The sequence below is a fragment of the Pezoporus occidentalis genome, unplaced genomic scaffold (genome assembly GCF_034315485.1).
Source record: "Pezoporus occidentalis ecotype Australia unplaced genomic scaffold, CSIRO_AGI_Poc_V1 ctg8, whole genome shotgun sequence".
Lineage (NCBI taxonomy): Eukaryota > Metazoa > Chordata > Aves > Psittaciformes > Psittacidae > Pezoporus > Pezoporus occidentalis.
In genome coordinates this window covers 14,066,928-14,086,095 of record NW_026916158.1, presented here as the reverse complement: position 1 = coordinate 14,086,095, position 19,168 = coordinate 14,066,928, and the positions used below count along the sequence as shown (strand labels likewise).

Sequence of the window (19,168 nt, the reverse complement as noted above, 5' to 3'; positions counted from 1 at the left end):
AGTAGATGGGGGGCGGCCGAGCACAGACACTGTCCCTGTCACAGCGCCTCGGCCCTGGCTGCTGCCGCCGAGCGCCGGACCTCCTCTTTCCCGTTCCAAACGGTGCGGAACGACCCTGGCCCGAGCGGAGCCCCGCGCACGCGCGCCACGCCCCAGACTCCACTTCCCGGCAGCCCCCGGGCGCGCCGTCCCTTCCGCCTCGGCCGCGGCGCCGGGCTCCGTGCGGCGGCGGCGGCACCGGCAGGGGGGCCCGCTCCGGCTCTGCCATGGCGTCCTGCGCCGACATCCTCCGCAGCGAGTTCCCAGACCTGGACGGCGAGGTCTTCGCTTACGTGACGGGTGAGCGGCGGCCGCCTTCTCGCGGCTCGGCCTCCCGCCCCGCCGCGTGTCGCGACACCTCCCCGCTGTCGCGACAGGCTGCCGGGGAGGAAAAGGGGTGGTGGGAGCGGGTGGGTGACACCTGCCGGCCGCATCGCGACACGCGGCCGTCCGTCGCGACAGCGCTCGAGCGAGCGGAGGGGTGTGCATCGGCGGCGCGGTGTGCCCGCAGGGATCCTGCACGGCGGCGGGGCCGACTTCGAGTCGGTGGACGACCTGGTGGAGGCGGTGGGCGAGCTCCTGCGGGAGGTGTCGCAGGACACCAAGGACGACGGCGCCATCCGGGAGATCTGCCAGCGCCTCTTCAACACCCTGCAGCTGTAAGGGTCACCGCCCCGGCCCCCAGCGCCCTCACACCGTCCTGAACCCTGCCGCCTCTTCCTCCTCCTCCTCCTCCTCTCTCGCAGGGATGAGGCCCAAGCTCAGCGCTGCAGCCAGGTGCTGCTGGACTCCCCTATCCAGCTCTCCCAGATCACTGATGGATGTGGTGAGTGCTGCCTCCAAGGACCCCTGGTCATGCATATCACTCCCCCAGCTCCCATGCCCATCCAAGGTGCCAGCAGCAGGGATGGGCTTGGGGCACTGAGTGTACATGTGCTGGACCTCAGGGAGCAGCTCGCCCCACCACTGTATGCCTTGGGCTGCCCCTGAGAGGTGCTGGCCCTTTTGCTCTTCCCACTGCTGAGCTGTGGCCAGTGGCACCCAGCTGCCTGCTGGGGGAGAAGCCACCCTTTGATATCCCCGTCCCATGGGGAGAAGGAACAGGCATGTCTGCTCACAGGCAGACGTTCAGGCAGCACTTTGTGGAGCCTCTCTGGAGCACACGCTCACCAGCCCAACCATCTTGTTGCAGCTGATGCCAGTGCGGACATGCTGCCGGGGCTGCTGCTGAAGAGAGGCCAGACCTCGGTAAGTGGGGACCATACCCTTGTCTGTAGGGCAGCAGAGCTGGTAGTAGCAACTGACATGTGAGGCTGCAGGTGCCCTGCTCCAGTCAGCTTGGAAAGGCAGCCACCCTGGTTCGGGACACAGCTGCAGGGAGTACTGCTCCTCCTTGTCAGGTTTGCTGTGAGCTGGGAAACTCTTGACCTTGGTCTGATAAAGAGCCTCAACAGGAGATACTGGTATATTAATTTGACAGAACCTATTTTGCTGTGCTTTCTTAATGAATTTCAAAAGGTGGTTGATGCAGTGGTGATGCTCAGAGTGCAGCTTCTCTCTCATGAAGACATTTGGCTTTTACAGCAGGGCCTTTGGTTGAGAAAACAGGATGTACTGGGATGACGTTTTGCCATAGTCAATGAGATAAAATCCCAGATGTTGGGATGTTACTGGTGGGGAGTTAGCAGGGAGCAGCTGATTTCCAGAGAGCTCCTGTGGTTAGGTTGTACGCCCAACTTTACCAATGGCTGTGGGTTGTCATGGTTTGAGAAATCAGAGTAAGAGCAGAGAAATTTAGAGGCAGTTATGCTCCACGACCTGGAGGAAATAGTAATGTCTTTACTTACAAAATGTGTAGCTGCTCACTCAGGAGTGCCCTGGCTTCCCCTCTGCACTGGATGTGCCAAAGTTTGAGTACAGGTGAGATGTGGTGGTGTATCTGAAAAGCAAGGGCAGCTGTAGCCGTACAGGGTGGGCAGTCCCTCCACCAGGCCGGTCTCTCCTGGAGCTCTCCCTTCCTGGGGTAATGGACTGAGGATGAGAACTCCTTGCTTGGAGACTGAGGCTGAACGTGATCCCCACGTGTCTGAACAGAGCCCTAGGTGAAAGCTGGCAGCTGTTGCTGGGTTTGGCACTGGAGCTGTTGCTGCTGGTTCGCTTGCTGGCTCTTGTGTCCACAGCTCAAAAGGATCTTCAGAAAAATTGGAGGTCTCGGGAGGCCTCTCAGGCTGTGGAGGACGTCTTACTGGGAGATCCAGGGAGGTCGGTACAGTTTACAGAGTGACTCAATCTGTCTGTAGGTATGGGGTCACAGCTCCAGTAACAAGACGCTCTTCAGTCTAGCATGTAGGTCTGTAATGTGCTCTGGTAGCTGAAGAGTTGCCTAGAAATATCTAGGAGTATTCTTGGTCAGCCACAAGTATTTGACTTGACACAGGAGCAAGCTGGAGTGGGCTGAGAGCCTGGCCAAGACCCAAGGCAGGTTAAAACACTTGGCTCTTTCTTGTCTCCAGGTTTAATTAAATGCTTTTTGTCTCCGTTGTGATCGATCCGTTGCATAAACAGAGTTTTTTCTAAGCTGGCTAAAGTTTAACGTGTCAGGAAGGGGAACACCTCAGGATCTAGGGAAAGGCTGGGTGTAGGGATCACAGGTTGCTGCTATTGAAGTGACTTGGCTGACCCATCTCCCTGGAACTACAGAAACTGGCTGTACCTTAGGGTCAGACAAGCCCTTTGCCTTGCTATGGCAGAACTGTTGTCTGTGAGCCATTGATTTAGGACTTCATTCCTGAAGTGACTTCCTGGCCTGATTAGCTTCCTCAAAATGCAGTTGAATATGTCACAGTTCGCCTGTCCTACCTGTCTCCTGCTCTCCCTTTCCTTTCAGGCTTGAGGGGTTGACTGATCTCTTCTCCTGGAGTTGGGCTTTTGCTGAAGACACTCTCTCACCTTTAAACTCTGTTTTGTGCCCCAGATGGTGAATGCCAAGAAACTGGAGAAGGCAGAAGCCAGGCTGAAAGCCAAGCAAGACAAAAGGATGGAACGGGATTCCTTGAAGTCATCTGGCCCTCTGTGAGTATGGAGGATGCCTCGAACATTCCCATTCCATTCTGCTGGGATCTGACTGTACCAGAGCTTTCCAGTTGAGCCCCTTTCTCTGTCTTCTGCCTGCTCACAGGGTCCTTGAGGAGGCGTCTGCCAGCCAAGCTGCCAGCAAGAAGGAGACTCGCATGGAGTCATCAGGCAAGAACAAGTCGTATGATGTGCGCATTGAGAACTTCGATGTGTCCTTCGGTGAGCGGTGAGTGCAGGTGGGGAGGTGGGAAAGATCCTTTCTGGGGCTTCAGACTGTGGGGGATTGAAACTGGATTGAAGAGTGGTTGAGAAATAGCAGAGGGTATGGAAAAGATCAGAGAGGGCACCTACACTCTTGCCTTTGGTCAGGAGAACTCTGTGACAGTTGCTTGCCTCCAGCACAGCCTGAAATATGCTGGGTACAGGTGGCTGCTGGTTATCTCCCTCTCTGTGGGGCATTCTGATCCCTACATGCCTGCTCTCTTGCTGTAGCGTCCTGCTGGCAGGGGCAGATCTGAACCTGGCATTCGGACGGCGCTATGGGCTGGTGGGCAGGAACGGGCTGGGGAAGACCACACTGCTGAAGATGATTGCCAGCCGGAGCCTGCACATCCCCTCACACATCAGCATCCTCCACGTGGAGCAGGAGGTGGCAGGGGATGACACACCAGCGCTACAGAGTGTGCTGGAGTGCGACACCACTCGTGAGAGCCTACTGCGGGAGGAGAGAGACCTGACAGCTAAAGTTAATGCTGGCAGGTGAGATGTTGCTGCAGCGTTTACAGCCCTTCTGTGGCCTCTTGACCATGAGGTCTCACTCTGAGGTCTCTTCCTTCAAATGAAGGGCTTCGGTAGAGCTGGGCTGTGTCTTGCCCACCTTGGTCCTGCCTGTGGAGATCAGGCTCCCCCAGCACTCAGACTCTGATCTTGGTCAGTTCCACACACTCCTCTTTGTCCTGCCACAGGGGAGAAGGAACAGAAGGTGCCAGGCTATCGGAGATCTATGCAAAGCTAGAGGAGATTGAGGCAGACAAGGCCCCAGCAAGGTGAGACGGGCTCTGAGGGCACCGCTGTCTGTTGGCATGGGCAGAGCTGGGGAGTGGTACAGGGCATGGAAGGGTGATGCTGTGGCCCTGGGATCTGGCACGTGGGGACAGGGGGCTCTCCAGACTGCTTGCTCTTCTTGTCTCTTCTATCTTGTCAGCTTCTATCACAGCTCTGCTGGGTTAGGAGTAGTCAAGCTTCCTCCCGATGCTGCAGGGATATTTTTTTTGCCCCAAATGGCTTTCATTGTTGCTGCTGCTCCTCGCAACTTCCCCAGGTTCCTGCTGTCTGGGGAACGTTTCTGGGATGTTGGTGGTAGTGACTCTCTTCCTGGTCAAAGAGCTGAGAACTCCTTGCAAATCATCTGGGACTTCATGTCGATGCTGTTCCCTGCTGGGCTGCATATGCCAGCCGAACACTGCTCTTGGGTGTGCAGGGAAGTTTTCCTGCACCAGAATGGCTTTAAACCAGGCAGTAGAGTGGTGGCCATAGGTCTGAGACCTTGGACTGTGCTCTGCTATCTGATGCTGTAGCTGGATTCCTGTTCTCTCCCCTTTTCCCCAGGGCATCCGTCATTCTTGCTGGGCTGGGTTTTAATGCAAAGATGCAACAACAGACAACCAAGTAAGTCTCCAAAGCCCTGGGCATTGAGACAGAAATGGGTCTGGGGAGATGCTCCTGGTGAGTTCCCAGGCACTGCTGTGGCTGTAGGGGAGGGAAGCCTCCTGTGGAGAGCAAGGGTCTATTCCTGCCCATCCGATGTGGCCTCCTGCCCTGGGTTCCTGCTGGGCCATTGATCTTGTGCTGTGCCCAAGATCTCTGCAGAGACAACGTGCCTCCGGGTGGCAGCAGAGCCAAAGAGCTGCTGGGGAGCGGGGATCCTGGCAGGCAGGTAAACTTAGAAGGGTCCTGCATTAAACAGTAACCCCTCTGCAACCTCTTCTCTCCTCAGAGAGTTTTCCGGAGGCTGGAGAATGAGACTGGCCTTAGCCAGAGCCCTGTTTGCCAGGTTGGTGTCCAGGCCTTTGTGCTCTGGGGTTAATGCTCCTTGCTATCTGTGCTGTGAGTTGCAGGGATGCTGCCTGGGGTTCCCCTCGGTTCAGGCTCTTGGAGTGGGGAGCACTGGAGGCATCGCAGCTCTGTGTGTGTGATGAAATGTGCTTTTCATTACTGACCCTGTGCTCTTTTTGTTTCTGATACCCATGTCTTGTTTCTTGTAGGCCAGATCTCCTTCTCCTGGATGGTAAGTCGATACTGCGAGTCCCCTCCGACACTGCTGCTGGGCCTGCCTATGCCCTTGCTGGGGTTAGGAACACACTGTGGCCTTTAGCTGCCTGCTCAAAATAGTCCTGTGTGACAGGGCTGACTGGCAGGGCTGCTGGTGCTCCCCTGGCATGGCAGCGGTGCAGGGAGTTCTGCTTGGGCAGCTGCTTTCACTGCACCCAGGAGAGCTGCCTGTCACCCTGCCCCAAGTGGTCCCTGTGATGTGCCCTGGCAGCCAGCCCACACTGGGGAGTGTCCCTTCACTGCAGTGGGTGACCCTGGGGCCAGCAGGCGCCCACCTTGGAAGGAGGTTCTGGGCAAGATGCTGCTGCAGCTGCTGGGCATCAGGGTCTGGGTGCTGGTATGGTGTGGGGGGAGCATCCCTTCCCGTGTGCCTACACTCCATTAAATCCTACATGTGTGAGTCCCCTTGAGCTTGGGGGGAAAAGGTCCCTACGCAGGGTCTCTTCCTCCGTAATGCCAAGTGTTAGTCTTTCCTGTGTAAAAAAAACATAATCCAGCCATCCTCATCCCATCTGATCTCAGTGACTCTCTCCCTTCCCTCAGAGCCAACAAACATGCTGGACGTGAGGGCCATTTTGTGGCTGGAGACCTACCTGCAGGTAGGGAGTGGTGGGAGCCCCTAAGACAGAGCAAGGGTCAGGCTGGTGTCTCGCCTCACTGGGTGGTGGGACTGAGCCATGTGCTTTGTGGTGCTCAGGCCTCCCTCTCACTGTCTCCTCCAGACCTGGCAGTCGACCATCCTCGTGGTGTCCCATGACAGGAACTTCCTGAACGCGGTAGCCACAGACATCATCCACCTGCACTCGCAGCGGCTGGACATGTACCGTGGGGACTTTGAGAACTTCATGAAGATCAAGGAGGAGCGGCTGAAGAACCAGCAGCGAGAGTATGAAGCCCAGCAGCAGTACCGTGAGCACATCCAGGTACCGGGAGAAGCCAGTAGTGCTGGGGCGCTTTTCTCCTAGCCTTGTCCCTTCCTCCATGCTTCTAGACCCATGATGTGCCTGTATTGCTGCAGGAGGTCTGGCAGCAGAGCAGGGTGGTTGAGGCTGAAGGGGACATAGAGTTCTCTGATGATTTTCTCTCTTGTAGGTGTTCATTGACCGCTTTCGCTACAATGCCAACCGGGCATCCCAAGTGCAGAGCAAGCTCAAGCTGTTGGAGAAGCTGTGAGTGCATCTTCTACTTTCAGGAAGTGGGGAAGAGGCAGTGCTCATGGGAAGAAACAGAGGTTCCCAGGGTGCCTGGGGGATACAGCGGTGGTTTGGGCTTTTGGATGCTCTGTCTCTGCTAGAGGCTTTGGCTAGGCTGAGGTGTTGCAACGCTCTTATCTGGGCTTCTGATGTGGGAACAGACCCCCAGTGCAAGGCACCTCAGTTATGTGTCTCCTCTTCTTCCAGACCAGAGCTGAAACCTGTGGACAAGGAGTCTGAGGTGATCATGAAGTAAGTGTCTCCTGACCCCTTTCTTGGAGAATGCCTGTTTCTGATGTGAGCTCCTCCTGAGTCCTGTCCTGGCTGGAGTAACCACCCCTTCCTGCGGGCCAGCCTTACTTACTGTGACAGGGAGCCCAGACAGACCCCTGCATTCAGGCTGGGTTCCTTCTTGGGACCAAGGCCTCAGATCTGTGTCCTTTTCTTGTGACCATCCTTCCCAGAGGCCCTGCATGTCAAGGAGCATCTCTTGCCACGTGGGGGGTAGTAGAGGTTGTCCCAGGGGGCTGGGAGCAGGATCGCTGAAGTTCCTCACCATCTCTCTTCCTGTCTTCCCAGGTTCCCTGATGGCTTTGAGAAGTTCTCCCCGCCAATCCTGCAGCTGGATGAAGTAGACTTCTGTTACGACCCAAGTCGCTACATCTTTCATTCCCTCTCCGTCTCTGCTGACCTGGAGTCCCGCATCTGTGTGGTATGTGGGGTTGCAGAGTAATGGTGGCTGCAAGGGACCTTGGAGGTCCCTGCCCAAAGCAGGGCCAGCTTTGATGTTAGGTCAGGTTGCTCCGGTCCTTGCTCAGTTGACTTCTGGATATTTCTAGGGAGGACTGTTTCTCCCATTCCTCTGGGTCCCATTGCAGCATTTGATCCCCCTTGATTCTGTTACCGGGTGCATCTAAGACGAGACTGGCTCCATCTTCTCTGTAACTCCGTGTTAGCTGACAACAGTGGGGGCTCCTGCTACCTTGGATGGGGCAGCAGAGAGACACTATGGTTTGGAAATGAGACTGGGACCAGGTAGTCCTTAGGCTCAAGGGTTGGGGAAGGAACATCATCTAGCACTGCTGCCTGTGCTGTTCGTCAGTGATAGAAATGCAGCTGCCGGGTAGCTGGAGTCACTGGTTAGAGTCTCAACCTGCCCCCCTCTGCTGCGTGATCATCCAAGAGAGCTGAGATTCCCTGATCACTGCCTCCCTCTTCAAAGTACCTTGATGGGTTTCATGATCTCCAGTGCTGCTGCTGCTGCTTCTCTAGGTTGGGGAAAACGGAGCTGGCAAGTCGACCATGCTAAAGATCTTAATGGGGGAGCTGGCACCAGTCAGAGGGATACGACATGCTCACAGGTACCTGGTAGGAAGGGCTGGGGGACTGGGACTGGGAAGAATGGTGCAGCTGGAGGGCTTCTGGGCTATGCTTTGGGGTGATGGGGGTGGGTCCTGCACACCCATGCATGTGCTCCCTTTACTGTAGCTGCAGCTATGAGTACTGGCTTTGCAGGGCCTAGTACCAGCTCCCAATCTCTCTTACTCTGCAGAAACCTAAAGATCGGTTATTTTAGCCAGCACCATGTGGATCAACTGGATTTAAACATCAGTGCTGTAGAGTTACTGGCAAGAAAGTTCCCAGGTGAGTCTGCGAGATCCCAAAAGATCTGGGACATTGAGGTCTCCTCTGCTGTATATGGAGTGGCATCGATTTGTTCCATGGCCCTGAGCAGAAGGCTGTGTCACATCAGTGCCTGAGGGACACCACCTGCTCTGGGTTATCTCCCCACGTCCAGCCAAGTTCAGGACACCAGCCATGAGAAGTGGGTAGCTGGCAGCCTGCAGACCTCAGGCTGGTGCTCCACCGTGGCCAGGTTTTGGGGACAGATGACCCACTTTCCTCCTGGGCGCGAAGTGAGCACTGGCTCCCCCTTCCCCAGCTCCCAAAACCTCTGGCTCCCTCCTCTGTTATAACATGGTGACAAGGGGACTGGGTGCACCATCACTTGGAGTTGGTCACCAGCCCTGCAGCCCCTGTCCTGATTGTGTCAGTCAGGTTTTCCCTGCAAACCCCCTGCTTGGGAGGGAATTGCCTGGAAGCAGATACTGAATTCCTCCACCGCCATGCTGGTCTGGCACACACTGCCCAAGCACATGGCACTGGACACCCTGTGTCACATCGGGTGTGCCATAGCTGTGTTATGACACGTTCCTGCAGGGAAGACGGAGGAGGAGTACCGGCATCAGCTGGGGAGCTACGGCATCTCAGGGGAGCTGGCCGTGCGCCCTGTGGCCAGCCTGTCTGGAGGTCAGAAGAGTCGTGTGGCCTTTGCCCAGATGACTATGTCCTGGTAATTTTCTCCCGGATGCTGTTGATTTTGGCATGGCTTCATCCCTGGAGCCTGCTTCTCCAGGAGGAAGGCAGACATCCAGGGACTTCCCAACACCTTGTGGAAGCCTTCTCCTTGGCACTTTGTGGGGAGGGAGGTTGTCACCTTGGGAGAACTGTGTAGAAGGAGGCAGGTGGTTTTCTCCTCTCTTGGGATAAGAGGTATCCCTGGAGCTGGGCAGTGTGGATCTTGAGCCAGGCATGTGCTGGTGGCTGTGGCTCCAAGCAGCTAAAGCAGCAGCCTGGTGCAGGTCGCAGCAGTGCAATGGGTGCAGACCCAGCGGGGGCCTGTTCCCATGTGTGCTCAGAGCTGTCTTCTTTTCCAGTCCAAACTTCTACATCCTAGATGAGCCAACAAATCACCTGGACATGGAGACTATCGAAGCATTGGCAAAGGCACTGAATAAATTCCGGGTAAGGATCTCCCATTTCTGTAAAGCTTCCTGCAGCCTCCAGCTCAAGTTCCTGGGTATCTCAGCTAGAGGTGGTGGTCAAATACCAGTAGTGGCTTCAAGCCCAGGACAGAATTTGGGAAGTTGGTCACGTTTCAGCCGTAATCATCCACCCTGGTGGTTTGTTTCACCTGCCTGCTTTGGCTGGGAGTTGCTGAGGCAGGCAGCAGCAGACCAGAGAGCACCTTGTCCCCCATTTTGCTGTGACTTCTTGCGTGCTGCATGTGGCACTCAGCCCTGCCTTGGGGCCACTTGGATCTTCCTTAGGCATGTTTTATGGCTGATCTTCAATGATCTCCAGGTACCTCTGTGATCACTCTGGTTCTCACTGTTCAATAGTTGCTCAGGTTGGGGCAGTTTTCTTGCAAAGTAAAAGCTTAACTGAGATTGCGGGGGCCTTGCCCAGCCACATTTCAGCTGTCATTGCCTCCGTCTGGAATCTCCATCCCTAAAGTTGTCAGAGACCTGGAGAGCCAGTAACAAACCCTGTGGTCACCTTCCAAGAGTGGAGGCTAAATATGTTTCTGCTCCACTTGCCTCCTCCATGTGTGATCTGTCTCTCCCCCTGAAGGAAGGAAAGGCTGGGATTAGGTCCCTGCCAGTGAAATACCATTCTGTTTTCTCTGATGCAAAAGGAAACCCGAAGTCCTGGGCAGGGGCTCAGGATCTCCCTGCCACCAGTGCTGGGCCCTGGGTTGTGCTCCACTAAGTTCCCTTTTTCCCCACCTTGTGTGTCGGCAGGGTGGTGTAATTCTGGTGTCCCACAACGAGCGCTTCATCCACCTGGTGTGCAAGGAGCTATGGGTCTGTGAGAACACCACCGTGACCCGCATCGAGGGTGGCTTCGAGCAGTACAGAGACATCCTGAAGGAGCAGTTCCGGAAGGAGGGTTTCCTATAAGGGAGGCAGGAGCCGGACTGTGCTGGGGCTGGAGGGCAAAGCTCAACTGCCTTGGCATCCATCCCAACTGTGCCTGGCAGAGCGCCAAGGACGCTGCTGCCCACATGGACCGTCAGCCATGCCGTCGAACTGCCACCTGAACTGCTCTCCCCTCCAGGGGCCGGGTGGAAGGACAGCGAGGGAGCAGGAGCCTGGTGCTGTGCGTGGCTGTGGGCACACTGGAGACTGCTGCTGGTCTGGGCTGTGCCTGGTGCTGGGCACACGGGAAAGGCTGTGCCTGGAGCTGCTGCTCTGCTGAGAGGAGGGAAAGAGGTGTCACATCCCGACAACCCTGGTGTCACTGCGTGCTCTGGAGGGCAGGAGAGGAGCTGTTCTCCATGTTTCTTGGCTTCTCCCTATGCCTTTTTTAGTTTGTTTTTTTTTTTGTCCGGCTCCATCTCATGCCACCATCCTCCTGCCACCCTGGAGGGAAATGAGGCTTCTGCTGCTAAATATGACCCCGGCCTCTTCCCCCAGTCCCTGGAAGCTGGGGCTTGCTTGGTCCGTCCTCCCCAGGGGTTTGTGTTTATAGTGCCGAGGGAGCAAGCGCCCGGCTCTTCCTGGGCCCCGCTCCCCGCTCCTTTCCCTGGGCTGCTACCGGCGCCTCTGCGCCTCAGCGCCTGCCTCTGCTTGCAAACCGGCCCTGGGGTGAGCTGCCCCGGGGTCCCTCCTGCCCCCCTGCACAGAGGTTGCCGTGTAAATAAACCCAGGATGCAGTGGGTGCAGTGCTCTCTGTCCTTGGGGGGGCTGCGGGGCTTGAATGCGGGAGGAGGTGGGAGGGGTGTTTCTGCTGCCCCGGCCACAAGGCAGCGGGGGTGGGGGGGGAGATGCGTTCTGGGTGGGTCTCGCCAAATTAAATGGCTCCGCCGTGGTGTGCGGGAGGCGGGTGCCCGTGCCGGGGTGAGCGGAGCCGCGCCGGTGCCCCGCTCTGGCGGTAGGGGAGGCGGGCTTTGGGTGTCAGCCCGGTCGGGTGCTGGATCCGGTTGCTGTTAGGGGGCGGTGAGAGGAGGGGGCAGGGCGGGCACCCGGAGCGGGGGGTGCCGGCGTCCCGGGGCTGTGTGGGGCGGGCCCGATCCGCGGCTCCCGCCCCGCGCCGGTCCTCCCGGGGCGGCTGGCGCGAGGCTCCGCCCCCGCCTTCCCCGCCACCAGGTGGTCCCGCCCCTGCGGCCGGGGCGGTGCTCGAGCCTCGGTACGACCGGCGGTGGGCACCCACCGCACCGGGCACGGCAGGGCAGGGCAGGGAGGGCCCGGCGGGCGGCATGAGCGCTGGCGGGGAGGCGGCAGGTGAGGGGCGCGGGGCCGCTGCTCCCGGAGCACCGTTCCCCAGCGGCGGGCCGCGCTCGGCGGGGAGCAGCCCCGTGCCCAGCCCCGGATCCCCGGTGTCCGAGGAGGTGAGCGGGGCTGGGGGGGACCCTGGGGACGCTGTTTGTGTGTCCGGGGTGAGGGCCCGCCATGGGATGGGGGGGGGAAATCCTCTGCGTGCACGGGGGACCGTGTGTGCTGGGGGGGGGGGGGTGCCCTCATATCGAGGGGTGCTTGGAGCTGCGCTCTTGGGGGGGGTTGTGACTGAGGGAGGCTTGGTTGGGGGGGGGCTGTGCGTGGTGTATGTGCGAGCGGGGGAGCGCTGTGTGTGTGCGGGGGGAGGGGGAGGCGGGTGTTTGTGCGCCCCATGTGAACGGGGGGGGATCTGTGTGTGTGTGCTGGAGGCCTCTGTGTTCCCCATATGAACGGGGAGGAGGGGAGCGAGCGGCTCTGTGCGTGTGCGCGGAGGGGGGGGTCTCTGTGTTCCCCATGAGAACGGGGGGGGAATGGCTCTGTGTGTGCACGCGGGAGGGGTGTCTGTGTTCCCCACATGAACGGGGGGGGGGGAGCGGGTCTGTGTGTGTGCGGGGGGTGTCGCTGTGTGTCCCCCGTGAGAACGGGACGGAGGGAGCGGCTCTGTGTGTGCGTGCGCCCGCGGGGGGGCCTGTACCTGTGTGAAGAGCCCCGAGGGGCGGCTGTGGGCAGGGGCGGGAGATGGTGCCGGGGGAACGGGACGGGGGGGGCGGGCGGGCGGGAGGAGGCACACCGGGTCCGGGGGATGCTGGCGGTGCGGCCGGGGACCTGTGTGGCCAGGATGCGTGTGTGTGCATGTATGTATGTGTGTGTGTGTGTGTGTGTGTGTGTGTGTGTGTGTTTCGCGGCATGCTTGTACCGGGGCGGGGGGGGGGGCTGCCGGGGTGCGTGTGTGAGCGGTGTGCGCGCGCTGTTGTGTGCCGGTTCCGGAGGTCCCGTGCCGGGGCGGGTGTTGCTCGTGGGGGGAGGGGGATGCCCGTGTGCGGGAGCGGGGTCTCACCCCCACCTTTCTCCTCTTCCACCTCCCCCCCCCCCCGCGGTTGGTCGGGGCAGGACCGGGAGCGCGGCGCCATCTTGGGAGCCATCAGGTGCCCGGCGCGGGGACAGGCGGTGGCCGCCCGCTTCCCGCCCCTCACCGGCGGTTCCGGCCGAGGGGGAGCGGCGCGGCGCGGCCCGGCCCGGCCTGGCCTCAGGGGCTCCCCCCGGTGCCGGCGGGGACGGGTGGGGGGCGTCTGCTACTCCGCCCATGGCTCTGGGGGCCTCGGCGCGGGGATGGCTCTGCCGCGGGATCCCGGAGCTCCGAGTGCGGCACTTGGTCCTGAGCGGCGCCAGCCTCTTCCGGCTGAGCCGGGGAAGCCCCAGGCCCCCGGCACCTTCTCCCTCTAGCCCTGAGTCAGCCGCTGTGGGCGGACATCCCTGGCTCGGAGCTCCCGAGCCTCTGACTCCGCTGTGCCGGGCGGCTGCTGGCGCTCCAAGTGTCCCACCGTGTCCTCACCGTGTGCGCCATGTGTCCCCCCGCTGTACGGGCGCTGAAGGGAAAGGCTGCGTCTGTCGAGCCAGATGATGCAGATGGGATGGATGGATGGATGGATGGATGGATGGATGGATGGATGGATGGATGGATGGATGGATGGATGGATTACCTAAAAATTACCTGCTTGTTTAATTGCCTGGTGGTCCAGCACTGCCTGGCAGGATTGGTTGGGATGCTCAGCTCAGGTACGGGTATGGAGCAGTTTAGCTGACACGTGGTGTTTGTTGCAGCCATTGCAGAAACGACAGAGAACCGTGGAGGATTTCAACCAGTTCTGCACCTTCGTTTTGGCCTATGCAGGCTACATCCCCTACCCTGAAGAGGTAAGCAGGTTTACAGGGTGTTCTTCTACGAAAAGACTGGTTTCTCTGGGCTCTCCACTTTGTGCAAACCCAGCTTCTAATTTCTCCTCAAGAATTGTTCTCCATCCCCAGTTCCTTCCTCCTTACCCTTGAGTGTCTGCTTTGCAGTCTCCCATGTTAGTCCTGCATCTTCCCCTCTTGCAGAATGAACCTTGGACCCATGGAGGCAGCATGAGTCCCCAGAACAGCACAGGGAGCACTCAGGACAGTGATAGCTGGGCCTCATCCCACTCCTCTGACTGCCATGTCCTGACGGATGATGGGAGGAGCAGGAACAGCATGGCCAGGGGGGCTGTGGAGAGCAGCTTGCTCATGAGCTGCCCAGCCTTTCCCACCAGCTTCTATGACGTCCGGCCCCAGCAAACCAAACGGAAAAAGCCACCAGCAAAGAAACTCATTTTGGAGCCAGAGGTGAAGAGCGTGCTGCTGAGCACTGGGAAGGGCTTTGGGTCAGAGCAGGACGGGGTGAAGGAGCTGCCTGCGCCAGAGGGACAGGTGCTTCCTGTGAAAGAGCAGCTCCAGGAGCCTTCCCTCAACCCAGCTGGGGACCCCCAGCCCAACTCCCTCCTGGAGGAACTGATGAAGGAGGAGAAGGACTGGATGCATAGAGAGCAGGGGACCAAGAAGCTAGCAGGAGATGATCCTCAGCTAAAGGAGCACAACCCCTGCTCTAGAGGGAGGAAAAGCCCCAGTTCTTGTAGTACCTTGGACCAAAGCGAAGGAGAAGATGCAAGCAGAGGGAGTTCCCAGCTTAGTGGTGAGTACCTGAGGCAGTGCAGAGGGCTTTGTTGTGCTGCAGCCAGTGATGAAGATGGTCCCTCCCTTAGCTGGAGCTACCTATGCTGGCTGCAGGGAGGCCTTGTGGATGGCCCAAGCCTCTCCCAGCAAGGGGAATACCACTGGGACCTGGAGGGGCCTGAAGAGCAGAGCAATTCTGTTAGGCAGCTCTGTTCTGTGGAGTGTCCAAAGTGGGGTGCAGGGCTCTCTGCTCATCTGGTCTTCCTTTTTTTCTTTTCTCCCCTTTTGCGATTCCAGCAGTTGAATTCACAGCAGCACCCAACACCAAAGCGGAAGGTGAGTGAGGGCTATCCCATTTATCACCAGCAGAACTGGCTAGTCTGGCTGCAGCTGGTAAGGTGGTTTCTGACCAGTGTCTCTCTCCCTGACCAGACGATGATGCCTGGGATCTGATCACCTGCTTCTGCCTGAAGCCCTTCGCAGGGAGGCCCATGATTGAATGTAATGAGTGTGCGACCTGGATCCACCTCTCCTGTGCCAAGATCCGCAAGTCCAACGTGCCTGAGGTTTTCATCTGCCAGCGGTGCCGCGATGCCAAGCAGGAGATTCGCCGCTCTAACCGAGCTCGAACAGTGCCCCGCAAGCGCTTCTGTGACTGAAGCTCCTCCACAGCAGGGAAGGTGGGGGTCCCCTTTTCTCAACTGCAGACTGTAGCCTGGTTTGGCTAGACAATCAATGCACAGTAATGGCAGTGGAGGGGCCGGGCCGGGGGCTGGACTGTCCCCCTTGCACTTCCTGGAAGCTGCCATGCATGTCCTCCCTGAGGATTGTGTTGGCCGCAGAGGTCGGTTACCCCAGAGGTGTTGGGGGGAGAGCAGGGTGGCCCAGCCACGCACTAGGTCATTCAGAAACATCTCTGTCTTTGCACGAGGCTGTCCCAGTGCCTTTACCCCAGGACAGCCAAGGAGAACCTAGTCCAAGCAGTTTTTCTGTGGTGTGGTGGAAGCTTACACTTAGCCTAAGATGTGACGCCCCTTCCTCCTTTTTCATCACCGTTTCCCTTGAACCTTCAGGTGGGCTGCAATGGCAAAGCCCCAGTGACCCAAGTTCTCCAGCAAGTAGGTGCAGCCCAGGCAGGGCTACAGCTTCTTGCTACACTACATCAAGGGCTACACTGCATTAAGGGATGTAGTGTGCTGCTCTCCAGGCTAGGCAGGGAAGGGACATTGGTCTTGTTGATGCCTGAAGCAGACTGGGGCTCTTGCATTTTAGGGGCATTGGTGGAGCCATCTATCTCTGGCTCATCCGCGCTGTAGGCTGCACAGGGGAGGTCCATCCTGTGGCGCTCCTGGTTTTGTTTGCTGTCCCGGTAGCCCCAGGATAGCCCTGATGGGTCAGGATTAGCAAAGGCATCCCCTAGTAGATGACTGCAAAGGCTGTTCTTGCTGAGCAGCCCTCCTTGGTTCATGTTCTCCAGCTTCACTGAGGTCTCCTGTGTGAAGAGGGGTGAGATTCATTGTAGGAGATTGAAGTTATCCTCAGAGCTGGCTGTGGCAGGGCTGGCAGCCCTTCAGAAAGGGATCAGAAGAATGCTCTGGTTAGCTTTCCATGTTTTCCACACCCAGTTTAAAACAACTGGAGCTCGTACCCTGAGGCCGGCTCCTACCTGCAGGGCTGCCTGGTGGAGCATGTGCTTCAACACCAGCTGGACGCTGAGACCTGAGCTTGGATGGAGCCAGGAGCTGGGATGCTTTTGCTTCCCAGCACTCACTCCATCACTAAGGTTGTTGGGTTTGTTTTTTTTTTTGTCCTGAACATGTAGATTTAAACTTTATGACTTGTCAAGAGTGGGCCCTGAGCCCCTTCTGCTATGCAACTGCTGCTCCAGAGACATGGGAAGTGCCCTCTCCAGCCCCCTGGTGAAGTTCAGCAGTGGAAGGCTTTACCCCTTCTGTGTTCCCTGTGCGCAGTGTCTGTGTGTGATCTCGTGGGGCCCCATGTGCACTTGGATCCCACCTCCTCCTCACAGCCCCTCCAAAAAGCCTGGCCCACGTGCCTTCTGCACTTTCCCTGGGGGACACAGCCTCTGCTCCTGGCCTGGTGATGCTCAGCTTGGCCCCCCGTGCGCTGCTGACTGAAGCAGGAGTGGGACGGCCCCCATGACTGTATTTCTTAACTAGGTTCTTTTCTACTTGCACATCTGGTTACAGTGGGACCACAGCTCGGGGGAGAGTGTGGGGCAGCCCCTGTCACTCAGCCCCCAGGCTCATCCCTGTGCCTCTCCTCCTATGGAAAGCCTGGGCCCCAAAAGTGCTTTATGTTTTTATAGTTTCTTTGTATTGATATGTAAAATAGTGAATTCTGGTCCTTGCCCTGTGGAGTGTGGCTAGAGTCTTATGTATATAATAAAGTACTTTTGCCATAACGGTGGTCGCTTTGGCATAGTTTGGTGGCCTTGGGTCTCATGTCCCTCTGGGACACAAGTGCTCCCCTTCTGCTGTGGCTGGGAGGGGACCTGGTGTGGGGATCCCACTCAGCCCTGATAACCCACCCCCACCCCAGGTAAACACCAGGGTGCATAAACAACAGGGAACGAGCAGGCCAGTGCATCTTGTGTTTAATAGAGCGATGACCACCTCCCCACCCCGCTGCAGTGCACAGTGATGCTTCACAGGAAGGTCCTCTGGAAGCAGATGGGCTGGGGGATAACCTCTTCAACGGATGCCATCTTCCCAAGGCTGCAGCCAACTCATTGTGAACATCATGGGTTACTCCAAAGAAGCAGGTCCAATGGCTCAAGGAGAGGTGCGTCCACATGCCCTTGCTGTCATTCTTACAGTACATCCACTATTTAGCTGAAAAGCTGTTTCACTCTTGGGTTTTGACAAAACTTCCCTGTCTCCGGATCAGAGCTACAGTTTAGTTCTGACAGCAGTCGAGATGCCAAAGGATCCAGTTTTCTCCACAAAATAAGCCTTTTACTCCAGCATGGAGGTATCACTGGCTTCCCCTGCAGATCCAGAGGTGTACCAGCTTCCATCAGGGAGTGTTGTTTGGTCAAATGGGGGATACAGTGAGGATGACAGGACAAGAAGGCACTAGAGGTTACTGTTCATGGAGATCCCTACCAAAGCATGGTCCTGCTGGCAGTGTTTCAGTCCTGAGGCAGAGAACAGTCCAAGAACAGCAGCAGACCCAGGTGCATTTTCTATGCTAGGGACCAAAGGTGGGTTTCTGGGGCAGATGAGCAAGATGGGGCAGGGGGGTCTACTCCTCCTTGGCCAGGGCGGAGCTGCCTGCCTTCTGCAGGTGGGGAATCACTGCCTCAGTGTAAAACTTCTCCAGCTTGGGCACTGTCTGTCCCCAGAACTCAGAGTCGAACTTCACAGGGACCACGGCTGTCTCCTTGTTGGTGTGCACCACGAAGTCGGCTTGTTGGAAGCCGGTGGCTGCCAGCTGGCACTGGACCTGGGTGAAGTAGGCATGATCCTTCTTCAGGGCATAGCAGTCCCCATCCATCTTCAGGCAGAAATCCTTGTCATTGCAGGCATCACGTACCGTATTGTTCCTGTGCTTGTAGGGACACTTCACTTCCAACAGCCCTAGGGCCTTCCCTGTGGCTGCCTCCCTGATGATGCCATCTGGGCTGGCAGCGATCCACTTCTTATCCGGGTCAATGAAGAGGCCACAGTCCTCCACCCGCACTGGCTTGCCCACTGCCTGCGACTTCAGCTGCTCATAAGCCTGCACAGCCACCTTCTCATTGTCGATCCCCCAGGCCATGGCTCGTGTCTGCACACTGGGGCTGGAATCCACTACTGCTTTGAGGTAGGACTGTGGCACCTTGTCAGTCTTGCCATTGGCAAAATTGCTGTTGGCGATCCTGGGGGCCATGGAGGCAGTGATGCGGTTTGCCCGCCACTCATACCACTTGGGGTTGCTCCGCTGGCCACGGGTCTCCTTCTCCACACGTGGGATGTCCTGGCTCTCCAGCGGGGGCAGGAACCAGCCATAGGCCCTGCTCAGGGCATCCCCAGGCTGCTGCTTCTGCAGACATGGGTTAGGTCTGGCTGGACTGGCAGCTGCTTTGGTGTTGGGTCTGGCTGGACTGGCAGCTGCTTTGGTGTTGGGTCTGGCTGGACTGGCAGCTGCTTTGGTATTGGGTCTGGCTGGACTGGCAGCTGCTTTGGTGTTGGGTCTGGCTGAACTGGCAGCTGCTTTGGCATCTGGTGCCTTCTTCTGGGTTGCAGAATAACTTCCGGTGGATGCTCTGTGCTGGTCCCCAGCACCTCCTTGGGCTCCGCGGGATGCTGTGGGTCTCTGCTGAGAGGAGTCTGGCTTTGTTCCCTGCCCCCGGCTGGGGCCAGTAGCCCTGGCAGCTGCAGTCCGGGCCTGGGTAGCCGAGGCGGAAGGCGGTGGTGTGGAGGGGGCAGTTTTGGAGGCGGTGGTGGCCGGCCTAGGGGATGACGCGCTGGTGGCGTTCTTCTGGGGTCTCCCCATCGCTGTGTGTCAGAGGATGTGGTGCTGTGGGTACAGAATGAAGTTGAACACACACCCCCTTTCCCTTCCTCTGATCCTCCCTTCGCCTGCCCCTGGATGCCGACATCACCTGTCTACACAGGCTGCCAGCACTGTCTGTCCCCACGCCTTCTCCCGGGTGACACAGCCCAGGGGTATGCTGCCACCACTCCAAAACCCACCCCTGCGAGGGATTGGGGCAGCCCACGCAGGCTGTGCTCCCGTCCAGTGCGGGGGTACAGGGACATGTTCCCGAGGCCA

At 58.2% G+C, this 19,168-nt stretch overlaps 2 protein-coding genes across 5 annotated transcripts; both read left to right on the top strand.

Moving 5' to 3' along the window:
- Positions 1-163: 163 nt before the first annotated feature.
- ABCF3 (ATP binding cassette subfamily F member 3) lies at positions 164-11,141 on the top strand. Of its 3 annotated transcripts, XM_062603463.1 has the most exons (21): positions 168-339; positions 551-698; positions 786-865; positions 1,232-1,287; positions 3,014-3,111; positions 3,218-3,340; positions 3,607-3,873; positions 4,080-4,160; positions 4,723-4,782; positions 5,111-5,167; positions 5,379-5,401; positions 5,989-6,044; positions 6,168-6,368; positions 6,538-6,614; positions 6,846-6,890; positions 7,218-7,350; positions 7,911-7,999; positions 8,191-8,282; positions 8,859-8,991; positions 9,356-9,443; positions 10,223-11,141. In XM_062603463.1, the coding sequence occupies exons 1-21, from the start codon at positions 267-269 to the stop codon at positions 10,379-10,381; spliced, it is 2,139 nt and encodes a 712-aa protein (XP_062459447.1). In that variant the 5' UTR covers positions 168-266; the 3' UTR covers positions 10,382-11,141. The 3 variants fall into 3 exon arrangements, 2 of the variants coding, with proteins under 2 accessions (XP_062459447.1, XP_062459448.1); XR_009961748.1 differs by lacking the exon at positions 8,859-8,991 and having other exon boundaries at positions 164-339; positions 10,223-10,363; XM_062603464.1 differs by lacking the exon at positions 1,232-1,287 and having other exon boundaries at positions 213-339; positions 502-698.
- A 471-nt stretch (positions 11,142-11,612) lies between these two features.
- LOC134155853 (PHD finger protein 13-like) lies at positions 11,613-16,814 on the top strand. 2 transcript variants are annotated; one of them, XM_062603472.1, is made up of 5 exons: positions 11,613-11,811; positions 13,520-13,612; positions 13,796-14,408; positions 14,690-14,725; positions 14,822-16,814. In XM_062603472.1, exons 1-5 carry the CDS (start codon positions 11,680-11,682, stop codon positions 15,046-15,048), a joined length of 1,101 nt encoding a protein of 366 aa, XP_062459456.1. In that variant the 5' UTR covers positions 11,613-11,679; the 3' UTR covers positions 15,049-16,814. The 2 variants fall into 2 exon arrangements, with proteins under 2 accessions (XP_062459456.1, XP_062459455.1); XM_062603471.1 differs by having other exon boundaries at positions 11,617-11,811; positions 14,687-14,725.
- The last annotated feature ends 2,354 nt before the right edge of the window (positions 16,815-19,168 follow it).

What these genes read in the sequence shown, in the direction of transcription:
- LOC134155853 (XM_062603471.1), top strand. Translation starts at nt 11,680, where the DNA reads ATGAGCGCTGGCGGGGAGGCGGCAGGTGAGGGGCGCGGGGCCGCTGCT. An exon ending in GATCCCCGGTGTCCGAGGAG is followed by an intron (nt 11,812 to 13,519) that starts GTGAGCGGGGCT and finishes TGTTTGTTGCAG; the next exon opens with CCATTGCAGAAACGACAGAG. An exon ending in ACCCAACACCAAAGCGGAAG is followed by an intron (nt 14,726 to 14,821) that starts GTGAGTGAGGGC and finishes CTCCCTGACCAG; the next exon opens with ACGATGATGCCTGGGATCTG.
- ABCF3 (XM_062603463.1), top strand. Translation starts at nt 267, where the DNA reads ATGGCGTCCTGCGCCGACATCCTCCGCAGCGAGTTCCCAGACCTGGAC. An exon ending in TGGAGTCCCGCATCTGTGTG is followed by an intron (nt 7,351 to 7,910) that starts GTATGTGGGGTT and finishes CTGCTTCTCTAG; the next exon opens with GTTGGGGAAAACGGAGCTGG. An exon ending in ACTGGCAAGAAAGTTCCCAG is followed by an intron (nt 8,283 to 8,858) that starts GTGAGTCTGCGA and finishes ACGTTCCTGCAG; the next exon opens with GGAAGACGGAGGAGGAGTAC.